Genomic DNA, 16,979 nt, shown 5'->3' with positions numbered 1-16,979 from the left:
ATTCTCAGTATGCCTCTGTGTGCTCTAATCTCTATCCTCATGGTCTCTTCGCGAGATATACGGAGGAGGGAGCAATATACACTAATCCGCCAGCCGGATTCGTGCCGGTTACCGGCACGTCTTCCCGCCTGGAAAGCAGTGCGTTAGACCGCACGGCTAACCGGGCGGGCTTGGGCTCTCACTTCCAGAAGTGAACGGTATGCGGCGACGGTAGACCGAACAGCGTGATGGTGTGTTATGGGCTGGAGCGATCTTCGGGACAGCGATGATTGAAGGCCCCTCCAGCCATCCAGATTTACCTTCTCCGCGATTTCCTTAAACCGCTTATGGCAAGAACCTTCTGAAGCCTGAAATGAATACTGGTAAACAATTTTGCCGCTTTCACAATTTTGTGGCTTTCCAATGTGTACCAGTTTTCCGACAGTTATTCGGAGCTGCTTTCGCGTTATACAATGTATAACACTACCGTCCGCTACTGCTATACCGTAACCTTAAAGTTGTAGGCAGATAGTGAAATAAAACTATCTTGTTAAAGCAATTATGGTATAAAGCAACAGAGCAGTGTTACTCTCTGAGAGGAATTTTGTTATGTTGGCCGTGTTGTACCTAACAGAGGTCGCTTATCGGAAATGAAAGTCAGAATTATGTAAATATTTGAACAAACAAAATTTTGCCTATCTGCACTGTTCAATGGATAAATAAAACCGTCGCCAGCCTAATTAGGCAAGAGAAAGATTAACGTTCTTGTTTAAGAAAGTAGGTATAAGTAACTTCAATGGACAAACACAACTTATATTTTGCCACACGCGAGTGCAACGAACTCTGACACCTGCATTTGTTCACGGTCAAGATCGGACGTTAACAGAGCAGAACAAACTATTTGCATAAATATAACAGATACAGAAACACACTATTACTTTCAGGGCTTACACAAACTGAATGGTCTTTATAACGTTATTATTACTATTCACTGCAGAATCATTAATTGGATATAGGTTAAGACTCTCTCAGTTAAATACTTAACTATTTAAAATGAAAGTTAATTGGAATCCACTAACAGGTTGCTTTTCACTATCATTTGAATAAAGAAATTATGGTTTTCTTTCCGTTACTTGTTACCGAGCATTAACACAATAGACAAACTGTGGATCCTGTTATACTATTAATATGCACTTCTAATACACAAAAGAAACAAACACTTAGCAAACACGAGTATATAACGTTTCACAACTGCAGTTTTCCACTTTTACTACAGTGAGAGACAAAATTAACATATATGTAAGAGACTGACTCACCTTCTGCGATTCACGACAGGCAGTAATGTGATCATTTACTAAGCAAAACTTTATAAGCCTCAGTCTTAAGAATTCTTGATTTGAAGTTGGTAACAACACATTAATAAGCAGTTTTACTAGGAAAATTATTTTCAGCAAGCATCATTAACTTTAACTCACTCTCTTGCCACATTAACTTTAACTTTCTTTTTACTATGTTCAAGAGGCATTAATTAGCAAAAACACTGGTCTTTAATGTTCTTTCAGTAGGGACACTCGGTAATCACTTTAGTTCAAACGGAGAGGAACCTGAGAGGTGTTATGACAAGGAAAAAATCAAGGTAAATACATGAATTCAGTTATAAGTTACCTTATATTTGTGCACACTAAAGCATCCAATGAGCTGATCCTTCACTGTACATTATTATGGCATTCCGACACAGTGATTGCGCAATGCGGTGGCCATTGCATGTTGGTAGGTGGAATTGCAGGTAGAACTGCTGGACTCTGTCATTTCTTGGTGGCGATGATAGATACAAATTCCAGAATGGCATTGGAAAGCGGAAGCAAAAGCCTTTCTCGGAACCAGCGCAATATGCAACATTTACATGAGTCGTAGCTCGTCGCCGACTGACTATCACTTCCACCTTTCCTACATAGGCCAGCCACAATTTGCGCGCGCTACACAGGTCCATTCCTGAGGGGAACCACAACAACTTTTACATACAGAATAACTAAGAGCCCTAAGTGAGGATCAGCAGTTTACATAACAGTAACCAAATACATGAAATAAAACAGAACATTTGCACATATTGACATTTCTACCAAAAATTTTTCACACAGAAATTGTTCCCTCCAAATGGGACAAAGAATTTAAATGACAGATACACTACGTTGCATAGAATCAAATCAAGACATCAAAGTTCTCACAAAGAAAGGAGTATACAGTTTTGTGTTATTGATTCATTCAAACAACATTTACTGAAGCTCAACTATGTAACATTAAATGCAACAAAAGCAAAACAAATCAGTAGAGAATTCGAGATATGGTGTTACAAATCGGCACTCATAAGTTGTTCATGTGATGTCTAAAAATTGAACAACACTGTACAGCAGTGCTGTCCATCTTTCTTATGTGTTTATTGTTTTGGCACATTTAACTCATGCCTAAGGGGATGCTTTTGCTGTCGTCAACATAGTCGCTGTTTTAGCATGTCTACTGCAATTGCTACTAACACAAACGTATAGTACTGTAATAGTATTTCAAAGAATTATAATTAAAATAGCAGGGATTTACAACTTACATAATTAACGTGAAATTTAGTACTGCATAATCACTGTAAGTTCAGAAACATCTGATGTGTACCTGCTACGAGCTGTTCTTAATGTGTCATCTAAATGTGAGTCTGTCAGACTGGATCGATATTTTCTTGACGGTGCTCGTTAAGTGAAAATGTGACGTCACAGAAGGCAGTGCTGCTATATGCAGGACGACAAAAGCAACAAAAGAATGTCAACACTTTACAGTGGCCGAGGAATATTGGACCGAAAGCCCGTGGATTTTAAACCATTCGCTGGTGCTGGAAGCTCGAAAGAATTTTATCGCTCATCGGCTGTAGTTTTTCTACACGAGTTACAAGAAATTCTGGAGACGAATCATCCTTGCATAAACAGCAAGAAATCCATTATTCTTCCGAGTCACTGATGGCAACCCATCTGTTGTTACAGCAACAAGTTTAGGCAGGAGACTTCCTAACTTTCGCAACTGTCAGGAATGTATTAAATATGTCTCACGCTCATCAAGTGGCAACACTTTTAAAAACTCCTTCTTAACATAAAATCACGAAAGACCATCCTAAAAACGTACGACTCTCCTATATCGAAAATATCTGTGCTTCCATCAGACAGAAGTCAATAATAATCATACTCTTTCAGGTCCTGATATAACTGGTATTCTAAATTTTTAGAAACCTGTTCTAAGTGCAGATTTATCTTTGTGACAGTCTAACACAGATTCCGTGATACTGATCATTGGCATAGTTTTGTTGAGACTAAAGTGACTGTCTTCCATTACAGAACTGAGGTCTAAATTCTAATGTTTGTCCAGAGTAGTAACGAGTACAGTTTTTTGTAATAAAATGTGTTCTTCTGAAATTTGTTTTAATAACACAAAATGTCGGTGTCTATATTTGTTTATGAAGGGTGCAAGGAGAACGTATCATGGGCACTGTGGTTTTTGGAGCTGCTGGGTTGGACAACCCTGCTGTAAGCCTTTATTCTTCGCTTAGGGCAGTGATTCCCAACCTTTCTTAGTGGAATGAGACATTAGTTAGTACCCCAACCCCACGGCCTCCCATCTGTTGCCCCCTCCCCCACACCCAACCTTATCACCAACTTTAGCACCTAGCTAAAGTGTAGAATGAAAGACTTTTCTGGGAACACTTTTATTTTTAAAGTGATAAAAGATGAATTATATTTAGTTGGTGTACGTGTGTTTGTGTGTGCATGTGTGAGGAATTCGTGGTGCATCACAACTCCTACTCAGAAAAGGAAAGCTAACTACTCACAGTGAGTGTAGACACTTCTTACAAGGCGTGCTTCCCCTCCATTACCGCTTTCCATTGCGGCACTTGTTTGACCTGCACGCTGCAGCCCCATTTGAAATCAAACAAGTTCAGATGTGTGTGCCATACTTACTGTTCGTACATCACTTCATTGCTGTGCTCGTTACTTCTGAACTGGCAGATTTGGGCAACTTCAGGCTGTTAATGCTTTGTATCTAACCACTCTTGTAAAAATAATAATAAAACCGTGCACAACACTATAGTGCACAACTTATAGTTACTGGCTTGTTGTGTTGTCAATTAAAGCGAGTTATGAAGCAGTTTCTGGATCACTGCAGTTTCTACCTATAAATTGGAGAAGACATTTTCTTGAAATATTTATCCTTGGTTACGTATATGTCTCTCTTTTATCATCAGCAATGTACAGCACAAAGCACAACATACGTGTGTAGTGGGTAGGCCACATGAGGAACCTGTAACCTCCAACACATTGGTACTACTAATTGAAAAAAAGTGGTTATTGATGAGTTATATAATCAATATTAGAGTCCTACAAAGTTGTGATAAGAGTAATGATCTTTTGAAAGTAATTTAGTTTCGTGACTGAAACAGAATCAAATCGTTTACTTTTTATCCCTCAGAAAATTTCATTTTACCCCTCATGGAGCTATTACCTCCAGGCTGAGAACCGCTGGTATAGGAGCTTCTGTGTTCTCGCTATACTTTTGATGTCAGTGAATCATTCCCTCATGTTATGTTGATAATATTTGTCAACATGATGATCGCTTGAGATCGAAACTAGTAGAAAACAATTAAAAATATTAAAATAACAACTTCTGGCGGTTTTAAGACGTCTTTTCTGGTTTCTTTCTGTGCCACACTGTGTGAAGAAAGTGTTCTGTCAGTCGTCTTAGGAAATACGGTCTGCAGATTAAAAAAGATTCATTGTTTCATTCTCCTCGCCCCATGTGATGGGGAATGGGCTGCCAGCGGTACGAATAGCTGAAAAGTCTAAAATATGCGTAAGATCGAAATATATGCCGTAATTAAATAGCAAAACATTTTTTTTACTTCTATATCGACACCCCACTATCCGCATTACGGTGCTTGGCGGATGATATCCTGTGCCACTATTACTCATTTCCTTTCCTCTTCCGCTCCCTAATAGAACGAGAGGAAAAAAGAGTAGCTATATGCCTCCGTATAAACCCTAATTTATCGTATCTTATCTTTGTGGCCATCACGCACAGTGTACGTATGTTGCAGGCAACGGAATTGTTCTGCAATCAGGTTCAAATGCTGGTCCTCTAAATTTCCTCAGTAGTCTCCCTCGAAAAGAACGTTGCCTTACGTCCAGGGGTTCCCTTTTGAGTTCCCGAAGCATCTCCGTAACACTTGCGCGTTGTTCGATGCTATACGTAACAAACAAACCTAGCAAGTCGCCTCTGAATTGCTTGGACACCTTCCTTCAAGCCGACCTGTTATGGATCTCAAACATTCGAGCAGTGCCCAAGAATAGGTTGCACTAGCATCCTATATGCAGTCTCCTTTGCAAATGAACGATACTTTCCTAGAATTAGCCCAATAAACCGAAGTAGACCATTCACATTCCCTTCCACAATCCCCCAGTACTCATTAGACTTCATATCGCTTTGCAACATTGTTGTTGTTGTTGTTGTTGTTGTTGTTGTTGTTGTGGTCTTCAGTCCTGAGTCTGGTTTGATGCATCTCTCCATGCTACTCTATCCTGTGCAAGCTTCTTCATCTCCCAGTACCTACTGCATCCTTACGCCCAGATATTTAAGCGAAGTAACACTCTCAAGCATCCGAACATTACAGTTTTTTTCTACTCATCCGCATTAACTTATTTTTCTTCATTTATAGCCAACTGACATTCATGATTCCAAGCAGAAATTTGGTCAAAATCATCTTATATCCTCCTATAGTCACTCAAATTCGACACCTTACCGTACACCACAGCATCATCAGCAAACAACCGCTGATTGCTGCCCACCTTGTCCGCCATACCATTTATGAGTCTCAGGTATTCTGAGACCATGTCAAAACCTCAACAGTAGTTACTCATTCTAGCCCGGACATACAAAGAGAAGAGAACAGGGGTCTTCATATTATATATGTAGATACAGAAGATTTAATAAAATATGTTTTATTTACATATAATTTATTTACTTATAATTTATTTATTTATAAAACATAAGTACAACTTACATTTTGTGTTTGCATGCATTAGTGTTCGTGTATTATGCTTCTGATGGATGATGAATGGAATTTATGTTATAATTCCGAAAAGGAAATTTTTATGTAATATAATTACACTTGAATAATTTTGAGATTTTTTACTTTACTTGTTCTGTGAAATCTTGATTCTTGCCAAATATTGTGATTCAACAGTAACAAGAAGTACTTTATAGGCTTTGATGAATGAATTTGCCAATATCCAAACATGTGACATGAATGGCCGAATCTGTCGACTGGTTTGACTTAGAAGCTTAAATCATTTACAGATCCAAGAAACCATAGATGTTACAATTAGTCAGCGAAATCAATTTGAATATGATACACCAACCTGTTCAGGAGAAAAATCGGTCCTAACAGACGGACAAAATGGTTCAAATGGCTCTGAGCACTATGGGGCCTAACTTCTGAGGTCATCAGTCCACTAGAACTTAGAACTACTTAAACCTAACTAACCTAAGGACAGCACACAACACCCAGCTATCACGAGTCAGAGAAAATCCCTGACCCTGCCGGGAATCGAACCCGGGAACCCGGGCGTGGGAAGCGAGAACGCTACCGCGCGACCACGAGATGCGGGCTCAGGACGGACATTCCAGAGAAAATTCAATGTGCGCGATGTTCCAGAAAAGCTAACAATTTTATCAGTTGTAAAAAAGCTGTTGAAAACTGATGAGCTAAATGGTTACAGCTGCAATCATAGACCACCATTTAGTGCAGATGTTAGTGATGATGTGCAGAGAAGTTCTCTCCAAGGTAATCGTTGCACCGATTGAGCCAGGAGACAGGTATTTCATATGGCACATGTCAGAGAGCTCCGATTAAATCGGCATTGCACTCACACTGAGTGCATGTGATGCAACGATGCAAGAAACAGATCATCAGAAAAGAATGCTTTACTGGCGATCGTTTCAGGAGTTTCTAATTCAACAGCCTCTCCATAACTTAGTTTACAGGTGAGGCCTGGTTGCATCTTCCAGGTTACACCAACACACGAAGCAGTAGACGCTGGGTTGGTGTTAACCCCCATATCATCCACGAAACAGCAGTATATGATGAAAAGGCTGGAGTGTGGCGCGCGGTGTCAGCTTCCAGAATTGTTGGCCCCGTTTTCCTTGATATGACTGAAGACCCTACAGTTTATAAGGGCATCTTCAATGCATTTCTGGAGCAGCTGGATGACGTCGAAACAAAACAGGTATTCTACAACATAGAGCAACATGACACATGTTTTGCGCTTCTATGCAACTTGTAACACGTTTCTACGGTGATCAATGATCTCAAAAAATTTGTGCTCTCCCCGATCACCTGACCAACCCCCTTCTGACCCCCCTCCCCCTCGTCAGGCTGGGCATATCTTAAATCGGAATTTACAACAAAAACAGACAACGGACAACTGCAGAAGTTCGTGAAGCCATTAGTCACGAAATAAACAACACTGGCAAGGATATACGTCGCAGAACGCCACGGGATATGGTGAAACGAATACAGTTGTGCATCGATGTTGGTGGATGACACTTCCAGCATTTCCTATGAGGTCTTTGTATGTCTGCATGTATGTATTTAATCTCCAAGTTGTATATTGGCTGCCAAAGTTGTAAATGCGTCCCATTATAGGTTCAAATGTTATAAAATAGTTCAAGTTCATATGGATCGCACTGAATGTAGGTACAAGGATATACCAGGTTTGCAAATTAGAGAATTAGATAATTAGATAATAGAGAATTAGATAATAGAGAATTAGATAAAATGAATGTTGAAGTTGAGTTTTCAGATAGTGTCAGGTGTGCTTAGGTGCTCATTGTGTAGCAGGAGATGTGGGAATTTGATAAGGGTGGTAAAGGGTACAATGAGGGAAACTAAGTAAATGTTGAAATGGAGAACAGGGTTCATGATGCTCACGGATTTAGAGGGAGTAATAGAACTTTGGTGGAGAATACGTCAGTGCAACACTGGCATAGCAGACTATAGGTCAGATCATGGTACATGACGAGGATAGTTTAGGGGTACAATCCCTTTTCGCCCAGTTAATAGGTTTTGTAATCTCCTTCTGGTGCATGCTTTCTGTTGGATGGTTGTCAGGGGACTTTTAGAGTCGTATTAATTCACGTGGAAACGTATCTGCGTTTCGTACCTCTTATTCTCACTACTTACAAGTATGTTTTCCTTTCGCAGGATGACAAGCGACTTCCCTTCGCCATCCTCTGTGCCCTCGAGTTGATGGTAGCGTTTTCTGTGTCGTTCCTGCCAGAATCTGCGTTGCGGCGATTACCAGAAACGTTAAGGGATGGTGCCGTCTTTGGCAGAGGGCAACCATACTGGAGCTGGAAACCAAAACCACCTCTTCAGTACGCCACAGGATAAACGAGTTCCAGAACTTCCTTATAGCGTAGTTCTACACTGGTCATAGTGTAGCAGCTGACATGTTAATGTGACGCTAGCAGCCTAAGACTTCTGTTTGCTGACATCTTACATGACTTGCTCGGCCTGCTATGAGTGATTAACAGTGCAGTTCGAACTTTTTTTCTAATCTGTAAACAGTAGCACGAAAACTAAGGCTGACCATGATTAGATTATAAATTTACTCTCTGGTGCAACTAGCGACTCCGCAGAATCAGTTTTTACAAGACACAGGCAATAATTACTGGACGAACTACTTGTAGGGTCCATCTCCACGTCCATCTCCATGGTTTCTGTCTGACCATTTATGACCGCCCTATCCAATAAACGCTACACCAAACTAAACCGACATACAAACCGCAAATACTGGCTGTCCAAAGAAAAAAATCTCACAATAGACTAAAACTACACGCTGCACAACTAACACCCTTAATCTGAGGACTAATCCTTTTATGCCAACGTCGCCTGGATTTATACCCCCTTACACCCACACCTTTAATTTTAACACTCCCCCAAAAATGATACTATGCAACCCTCCTCGCTCTCTGTATCCACCCACTACCTCCTCCACCACATGTTACACCAACAAGCGCTCCACATCCTATCCCAAAAAAAAAAAATTAATCGCCTCCCACAACCTGTCCACGAAATCCCATCCAGAGATCTACCCATCCTTCCATCTTTAACAGAAATCTCTTCTTGCTTCCATGTGTGTGTGTTACAGTTCGCAACCCCAAAGCACTTTTCTGGGTCCTTCTCCTCAACTCTTCACTCCCACATTCTTTCGAAAACGCATTTAAGCAGGTGAAATGTTAAATAGAATTGTTATTGAGAGTGGTGTAATTATATATGGATATAAACGCCACCTTCTCTTTGCATACATTTAGTAAAATGAAGGCCGTCATTTAAAGGATTTTTTAAAATTTTAAAAATAAACACACAGCAAATATCATTATTTAAATTACAATCTGAAATATATCATAGCTTGTTTTAATAATTTTAAAAAGACGAAAATATTTTGTGTTTTTAAAGTTTTGTAAAGTGTTTATACGTTTTTTGACCTCTGTTCCTCAACAGCAGCAATGTAAAATATAGATCTAATACTCTAATTTGGTCAATGTTTTTAATAAACATAGTAATCTTCTCATTATTTTTATCTTCACATTCTTATACATTTTTATAAATTCTTGATTTGTGGTTAATATAAACTTTTTGAATAAACATACAAGTAAGTTCTCTTTTTCCAGTTCAACCATCCTGGAGCTAGAATATAAGTATCAATCATTAATGTTGAATTCCACAGCTTTGTAGCTATTACAGCATATGGCATATAATTAGGTAAAAGCGTTCCCTGTTTATTTTCTGATTCCACTCTGGAATTCTTATTTTTGGTTTGCAACCTGTTCATGTAATTAAATAAAATTTTATTAATATTACATGACTCACTATTTCAGTTGAGTGGTAAGTCATCTGTTCCCAAAAAAATTGACTGTACTTGCATGAGAAAAATTTAATAATTTGCCCTAGTTGTACATTTCTAACTCCCTATATTACACAAAAAATAATAAATTGTGTTGTGATTAAGAAAAGATTGAAATTCCTGTTGGCCAATGTAATTTGGAAAGCTTGGAAAAATTTATTCATTCAACAAAGCCAAATAATCATATTTAAGCATGTGAAATTTTAAATAGAATTATTATTGAGAGTGATGTAATTATATATGGATATAAACTTTAGTATTAGAACTGTGCTTGGATTTAGTAATCAAATTATTGAAGCTGATAAAAAACAGTTGCTAATGATAGTCCTAAATTTATTCTGTTTGAATTCATCAATATAGGGCATTGTTCCAGCTGGTAGAATGTTTGTGGAGGATAGTGATCATCTTCATCAAGGACCTAATATTATTGTTTCATTCAAGTCTAATGCTGAATCTGGTGATCAATAATCCATGAACCACATTATCCTGTATATATTCCAGTTTTTAATATTATACAGGAATTGGACATAACTGTAACTGATGAAAATAATGATTTTATTGATTTCAATGCTGCCTCTGTAACTGTTATTTTAGTAATGCTCTAATAAATTTTTATCTTTAGTAAACAATGGACAAAATAGAGAGCCATCAGTTCCATTCATTGCCTGTGAATGAGAAATCAAAAAAGAGTCTAAATATGCCTAACAGGGACACAAAAATTAACATAAACATAGGAGACAAATAGCTTGATCCTAATAAAGCTCAGTTGTACATGAACTTTAGTATTATTGGAGCTGATGATACAGATTATCGAACTTACAATGAAAAATCTAATACAAAATCAGTAGATAATTATGCAACAGAGCTGTCTCATTTTACAACCATAAATGAAGTAAGTAATGTTATGTCTAGAATAGAGCTCATCAGTTTTGTTGTGTTTGACTTCATTTCTTAATCATAAATTAACTATGGAAGAGCACATACTTAAGAAAGACAAAGTAAAGAGTAAGAGAGATGAAGTGTTTTATCCACTGAATACAATGGTGGTTTCTGTAACAACTACAAAAAAATTTGTTGGGAAGGAGATCTTACCATAATTTTTACTTGTAGTTCCAGTGCTGGAGATGCTCTTCTTAGATGGACTGACTACAATAATGCTAGAGTTGAATTCAAGATACACTTGCAAAAGAAGGTGAAATTGTAGAGCTACTGAAATGCTATTGTTAAATGAGAAAATATACCGAAAAGTCCGCAGATTCCAATATCTTACTATGAATTACAAATTGTAGAAGTTGGTAGTTTAGGTAACAAGCAAAATTTATAGTTAGGTCTCATGAATTACTAAAATTCAATAGAGTTCGATCTGTCATATTTAGTTTTTTGTGTTTCAAACTAATCTTAACAACTAGGAGCCAGTTTATTTGTCACTCAATGATCATATTAAACTTTAGAACATTTGTATTAAATATAGAAGCAATGAAATATTTCCTCAAGAAATGTGGATCCACCAAATATTTTACCTGAAGACATGTGATGCATGTCTTCATTTCATGCAAATTATACAGACGAAGAGCGATGTTATTTTTATAACAAACTATCCCATCTATGTGATTAATATGACTCGGATATAGAATATTTCAGAGGACTATTGTAAATCGATATGCCACATGCAATGATAAAATGCTAAAGGACGCAATTACATATCGAAAGAAGAAGCTCACATTTGATGCACCACACAGAATATTAACTGAGAATTTTTAAACTATAAAACTGAGTATTTAATGATCTGCGATTTTATTTGTTATTATTTTTTTGAATATATATTTTTATTTAGATTATAATAGAATTTTTAATTTTGAAATTTGGTTAACATTTAGCTGAGAAATTTACGTAAATCGGTCTAGTCAGCTTGACAGCTACCTGGAACGTTGTGCAGCTCCTTTGTCTAGAGTGGCTGACGACTGACTGAAGTTTCTATTGCTCTCTGGAGAGACGAGAACGCTGCTCCATGCTACCAAACCACAGTTTTCTGGATGGGTTTAGCAGCTGTAGCTGGTTCAGGAAAACGCTAACAGAGGTGCCTTTTTGTTCTCGAATCAACTTCTTTCTCAAAAACCAACTATATACAAATTTTGTGAATGTTATTTCCTTGCCCTATGGGGCACAGCGGAATAGGTAAGGGATTGATTCGGATAGCCTATACTATTGTTATATGCTAATGTCGTAAAATGCTGGAGCTCACCTATCAGAAGATGAGAACATCGGCTGTTAGCAGCTTTTTTCTGTGAGTGCCAATGTTTACTGACCAAGACATCAACATTAACAAGCAAGAAGATGGGTGGACGACAGTTAGCATCCAAGTAAAAGTCCATCAGTGACATTCAGCAAAAAAAAGGACCGCTGTACGATGAAATACAATAAAGACAGTGCCAGCAGAATAAAGTGTGACAGATTTTCTTTCAAATGGCTGGATGAAATTTTTACATTAATTCTAGTGTGCTTTAAGTTCCTATTATCTTCAACTAAAATTTTGTTTAATTCTATATGAATTTTAATTATGAATGAAAACATATCACTAATGTTTTCAGTTAATGCTAGTGAACTCAAAATCCCCACTATTTTTTAGTAAAATTTTGTTTATTTCTCTACAGATTTTAATTAGTGCTTGGATTTTTATAAACAGTAGTGAGCAGGTACATCGAGTGCACTTGATATGTTTGTAATGCATAACATTTATTATGAATTAATTAAATTAATATAATCTAATTAATTTGTAAAAAAGGTTATAGTTTAAAAACATACCAATTGTTATGAATGCACCCACTTCTAACACCCCACCTGTCACTTATCGGGTTTTGGCGTGTGTTCACCCCATCTAATTGACTAACAGATCAACAGAGAGTGCAAAACAGCCGCAATATCGGATAACACAAAGAAAGTAATGAGGCCCTGTGACTCCTGATTGAACTGCGGTGTCCGTGTTGACATTAATTGATTCAGAATTCATGTTATATTCAGCTATGGAATACCAGATGCAATGTTGAACATAAAATTAATTAACAAAGTGACTTGGGATTTCAACTACTTGATTGAAATCAGATGCAGTCGATTAGCACAGATTTATTTTAACTCCCGACCTTCAATCATCACATTACATGACTCTCCTAACACGCAGTGGTAATAAATTGCGCTCACGTAGAGTAAAGCGCAATAAATCAAAATTAATTCCTATTGACTGACCCAGGTGTAATGTGAAGTGTGAGAAGAATTCCCTAATACACAGCACATGATACCCTCGTGAAAACTTTGCCGACGTGATCCCACAAATTAATCAGTGGCCTAATTCAAGCCAGAGGGGGCGCAATAACACCGAATTTAGCGTGGTGGGGCGACGTTGTTGTGAGGACATCGGCTGGCCTCATGGTGCTGCAAGGCTGCGCTAGCTATCTTGCTCAGTACACAGCTGAACCAAAACTTTCTATCTCCAAGCTCAATCATTCCATTTGCTAAGTCCTAAACTGCAGAGATGATCACTCTCTCTCAGGCAAGCTGAGTAACGAACGCCACGTCCGCACTCTAGGCAAGCTGGGAACAGAAGACCACCATGGAGACTTCTCCCAGTCCGCTCTTGGCCTTGGTTTCCCCTCCCGCAAAATCACTTACGCCAATTGCAGAGCAAGTCGCGTTAATTATGCGTTGCTTCCCCTGCTCTGGGAAGTGAACAAATTCCCACAAAATTTCCCTTCCTCACAACTTCTGCTATTTAGCTCCTCCCAGGCCACCCATCAAAGTTAGCATCTGCACAAAACACCAATTTTTCGGAATTCTGACTCCCAGGAGAGTACTTCAAATTCCTTGGTCCTACGTTCCCATCAGAGGCGGGCCTATTTCATTCTGTCACTCTTCACCTGATTTACTTCAGACTCTGCAGACCATGAATTCAGCGTGAAGTTGCTATAGTCACGAACACGCATGTTTTGTCCTCTGTTGACTGCTCCACAGTTGCTTTGCATGGCTTTCCGCGTGTTTCACTGAAAACGGGACAACGGACATTTATCAACACACATACAAGTTCTCTGTCTGCTTTCCAGTACACCAGCATGGGGTCAACCACCCACTCACTGTCACTCATCTTAAGGCAGCTGGAGGCGGCGCCCTGTTACTGCATTCTCAGAGCCATCCTAAGCTGCCTATTGTCGCTTCCCTTCACCGCTGCCCAGCCTGCCATGGACAACTCTGAATACTCCCATGGGATAAACTAGCATCCAGTAAATCGATATGTTTCCACAGAGTTTTCATGTCGTGTGAATTACTTTAAAACCATCAAACAACATTAATTATTCCAATACGTCCATACTATATCCTCTACAAGATGCATTGTGACTTGTCAGTCATTTTTGTTCAGGCCTACTGATTGCTCAACATGAGTTAGGTGATCTTTAATGACTTCATGTATGGGGCATAGTTCTTGGCATCTTACATAGCCCCTCTTTTCAAATCAATTTTGTAGTACAGGTGATGACTCCTATGGTGTTACCACCTGTGGTACAAAGTTAATATCTCCATAACTGGTATTGTAATCTGTTTGCGTGATTAGTTACAGGCGATTGATTACCACTGCCTCCTCTCTGATGCAAACTCCCACTCATTCCTAGGGTAACTGCCTTCAATGACTGGATTTACTGTTAAAGATGTGGTCATTATTCAGTCTAATTTTACTTTAATCTCTGCCGATTTCTCAAATAATTATTGGTCAGAGTACTCAAAAGAAAACTAAAATTATATTACAAGGACACAAGTCGCAGAGGGCAAATACACATGTTTAGGCACCTCTGTGCTTGTCGTTTGAATCGCAAGACCCACAATTATAACTTTAAGGTCCATTCACTCTCCGTTATCCATCCCTACTCAAATTACTAAAAACATACATGAACAATATCCATGTAACATTTTGTGAAGATTATAGTGGTTGCTCTCATTCAATTACATGTGAATGCCCATTTGACATTTTATAAATAAAGGTTTTCTTTTGTCTCACTGTCTCTGGACATTTATATTGTGCATGGTGTAAATGTCATCTTCACACAATTACACAATTCAAAAGGTCTGGCCCAGTCCAGTGTCTGGATTGTGTACACACCTGTAATATATATAACAAAATGACAAGAATCATTGCATATTGAACAACCACTGTTATGTATTTGTAACAAGGTATAAGTATGAAATCTTATTCTAACACAAAGATACATGGCATGGCAAATATATGACGTTTTCACAAATGGCAGATTTATAAAATCATAACCTTCTTGTAATATAATTCATAAACAGAACAAATGAGTACTTTATATTCGTTGAGGAGCATGTTATTCATTTGAATCCACACTGATACACACACACACACACACACACACACACACACACACACACACACACACACGGCTCAAGTTTCTTGTTGGAACAGAAGTGACATTAGTTCTGACAAGCAAGCTGAGGGATGGCTAAAGGCTGAGAAGAGAGCAATGTCGATTACCGAAATGGCGCCACAGGCACCCATATCTTCATGAGGTACGATCGCTCTCACCTTAGAGCTCATTGTTGACATCTTATCTGACAGGCACAAGACCCCATCGGTGCATGTATGATCAGTGACCACTCGTGGCTCAGCCACAGGTCATTCTATAGATGTTTTAGGGCAAGGGACGGACCGTGATCAGACATAAGCCTATTTTTAGCTCAGGCCCTCAAAGTTGGTGTCATTAGGCACAAAAGGTCAGCTGGGCTGTCCCTTCACCTGACGTGGCGAGCAACGAATATAGAAACCTTCTTGGACCTCTTCTTTGCTGCCCCCGATCCCCGCCGTGTACAGATACCAGAACCGACCTCTTTGTCGTACACAGAGGTGCTGGATGTCACCTCTCCTTGGCTGCTGAGTTGACCACCATCCCCGTCGATTCAGTTCGTGGTCTGCATGCCATCACCATCGTCAGCTGTGTGCTCCCCTCATTGCTGTCGTCCTCGTTCCTTGTTGCTCGTGTGTGGTGTACCACATGTTGTAGCTTCAACTCCCTCTTGCTCAGTTATGACACCTTAACACACTAAGACAATTTTAGTACATGGAAAGTGATCATATTTAACCATCAGCACTATACTTTTTTTTTACATTTGATCGAAGACAGTGAAATTGTTTCATTACAAAAGGAATAATTTCATTTTTTTGTAAATCAACTTCAGGATAAATTAAAATAGAAATGTAACATAACTTTTTTTGTACATAAACATTAAAATGTACAAGATAACTTGCTTCACAGTCGTTCACACACACACACACACACACACACACACACACACACACACACACACACACACAATCAAGGGATAGGGAATCAAGATTATCTGCACAGGATCCCATCACCATTTCTAACTACCAATTCCTAAAACTAACACGGTGTTGGCCAACCCAACTAAATATCTACTATTTACTACTTTTTATCTCAAATCTTGTTTTTTCTTCTGAATTCCCTATGTGGCACACGTCCCTCTTATTGTGCCTGCAAACATGTATAAAACACAACAAACTTAGACATGTCAGTCAGTCTTACCAAGATTTTTTGTTGGAAATTTGGATAGCGTCCTTTATCGTGTTCTATTGCGACACCTCTTCTCTCCTCTATTTTCTTTCCGTTTTCTCCTTTTGTCGCGAATGATTTCATAAGACCTCTGAACATGTTACTGATTCCTTTTTGTCATATTTTCAAAAAATTTGACCAGACTCCGATACCCTGCACCTTCCATATATATGGACATTATAATTTCTTGTTTGATCCTTTCTTGGGTTTCTTTAGACCAGTACTTGCCCAAGAAGGCATTCTTGAATTCTTCGAACGAGACGCTCATCTCCGCTACATTTCTCATGTACTCAGAGGTCGCGCCCTCCATATGGGAGCACACAAAATCTAATTGGTACATCAATGGCCAGTGTGGGGGCAAAGATAACTCGAACTGTCC

At 38.7% G+C, this 16,979-nt stretch overlaps 2 protein-coding genes across 2 annotated transcripts in view; one reads left to right on the top strand and one right to left on the bottom strand.

Annotated features, from left to right (window-relative positions):
* The window catches only part of LOC126355873 (solute carrier family 22 member 5-like), a 40,512-nt gene extending 31,423 nt beyond the window's left edge, over window positions 1-9,089 (top strand). Inside the window, exon 5 of the mRNA XM_050006373.1 lies at window positions 8,270-9,089. Within this exon, the coding sequence (XP_049862330.1) occupies window positions 8,270-8,458 (189 nt within the window). The 3' untranslated portion in view covers window positions 8,459-9,089. The remainder of the gene's footprint in view (window positions 1-8,269) is intronic.
* LOC126355717 (solute carrier family 22 member 7-like) overlaps window positions 1-16,979 on the bottom strand; it is a 488,802-nt gene that overhangs the window by 314,515 nt on the left and 157,308 nt on the right. The gene's annotated exons all lie outside the window — the stretch shown is intronic.

Source organism: Schistocerca gregaria, chromosome 3 (genome assembly GCF_023897955.1).
Source record: "Schistocerca gregaria isolate iqSchGreg1 chromosome 3, iqSchGreg1.2, whole genome shotgun sequence".
In the NCBI taxonomy this organism is placed as follows: Eukaryota; Metazoa; Arthropoda; class Insecta; order Orthoptera; family Acrididae; genus Schistocerca; species Schistocerca gregaria.
Note: the sequence above shows the minus strand (reverse complement) of the source record. Positions and strands in the feature narration are given on the sequence as shown.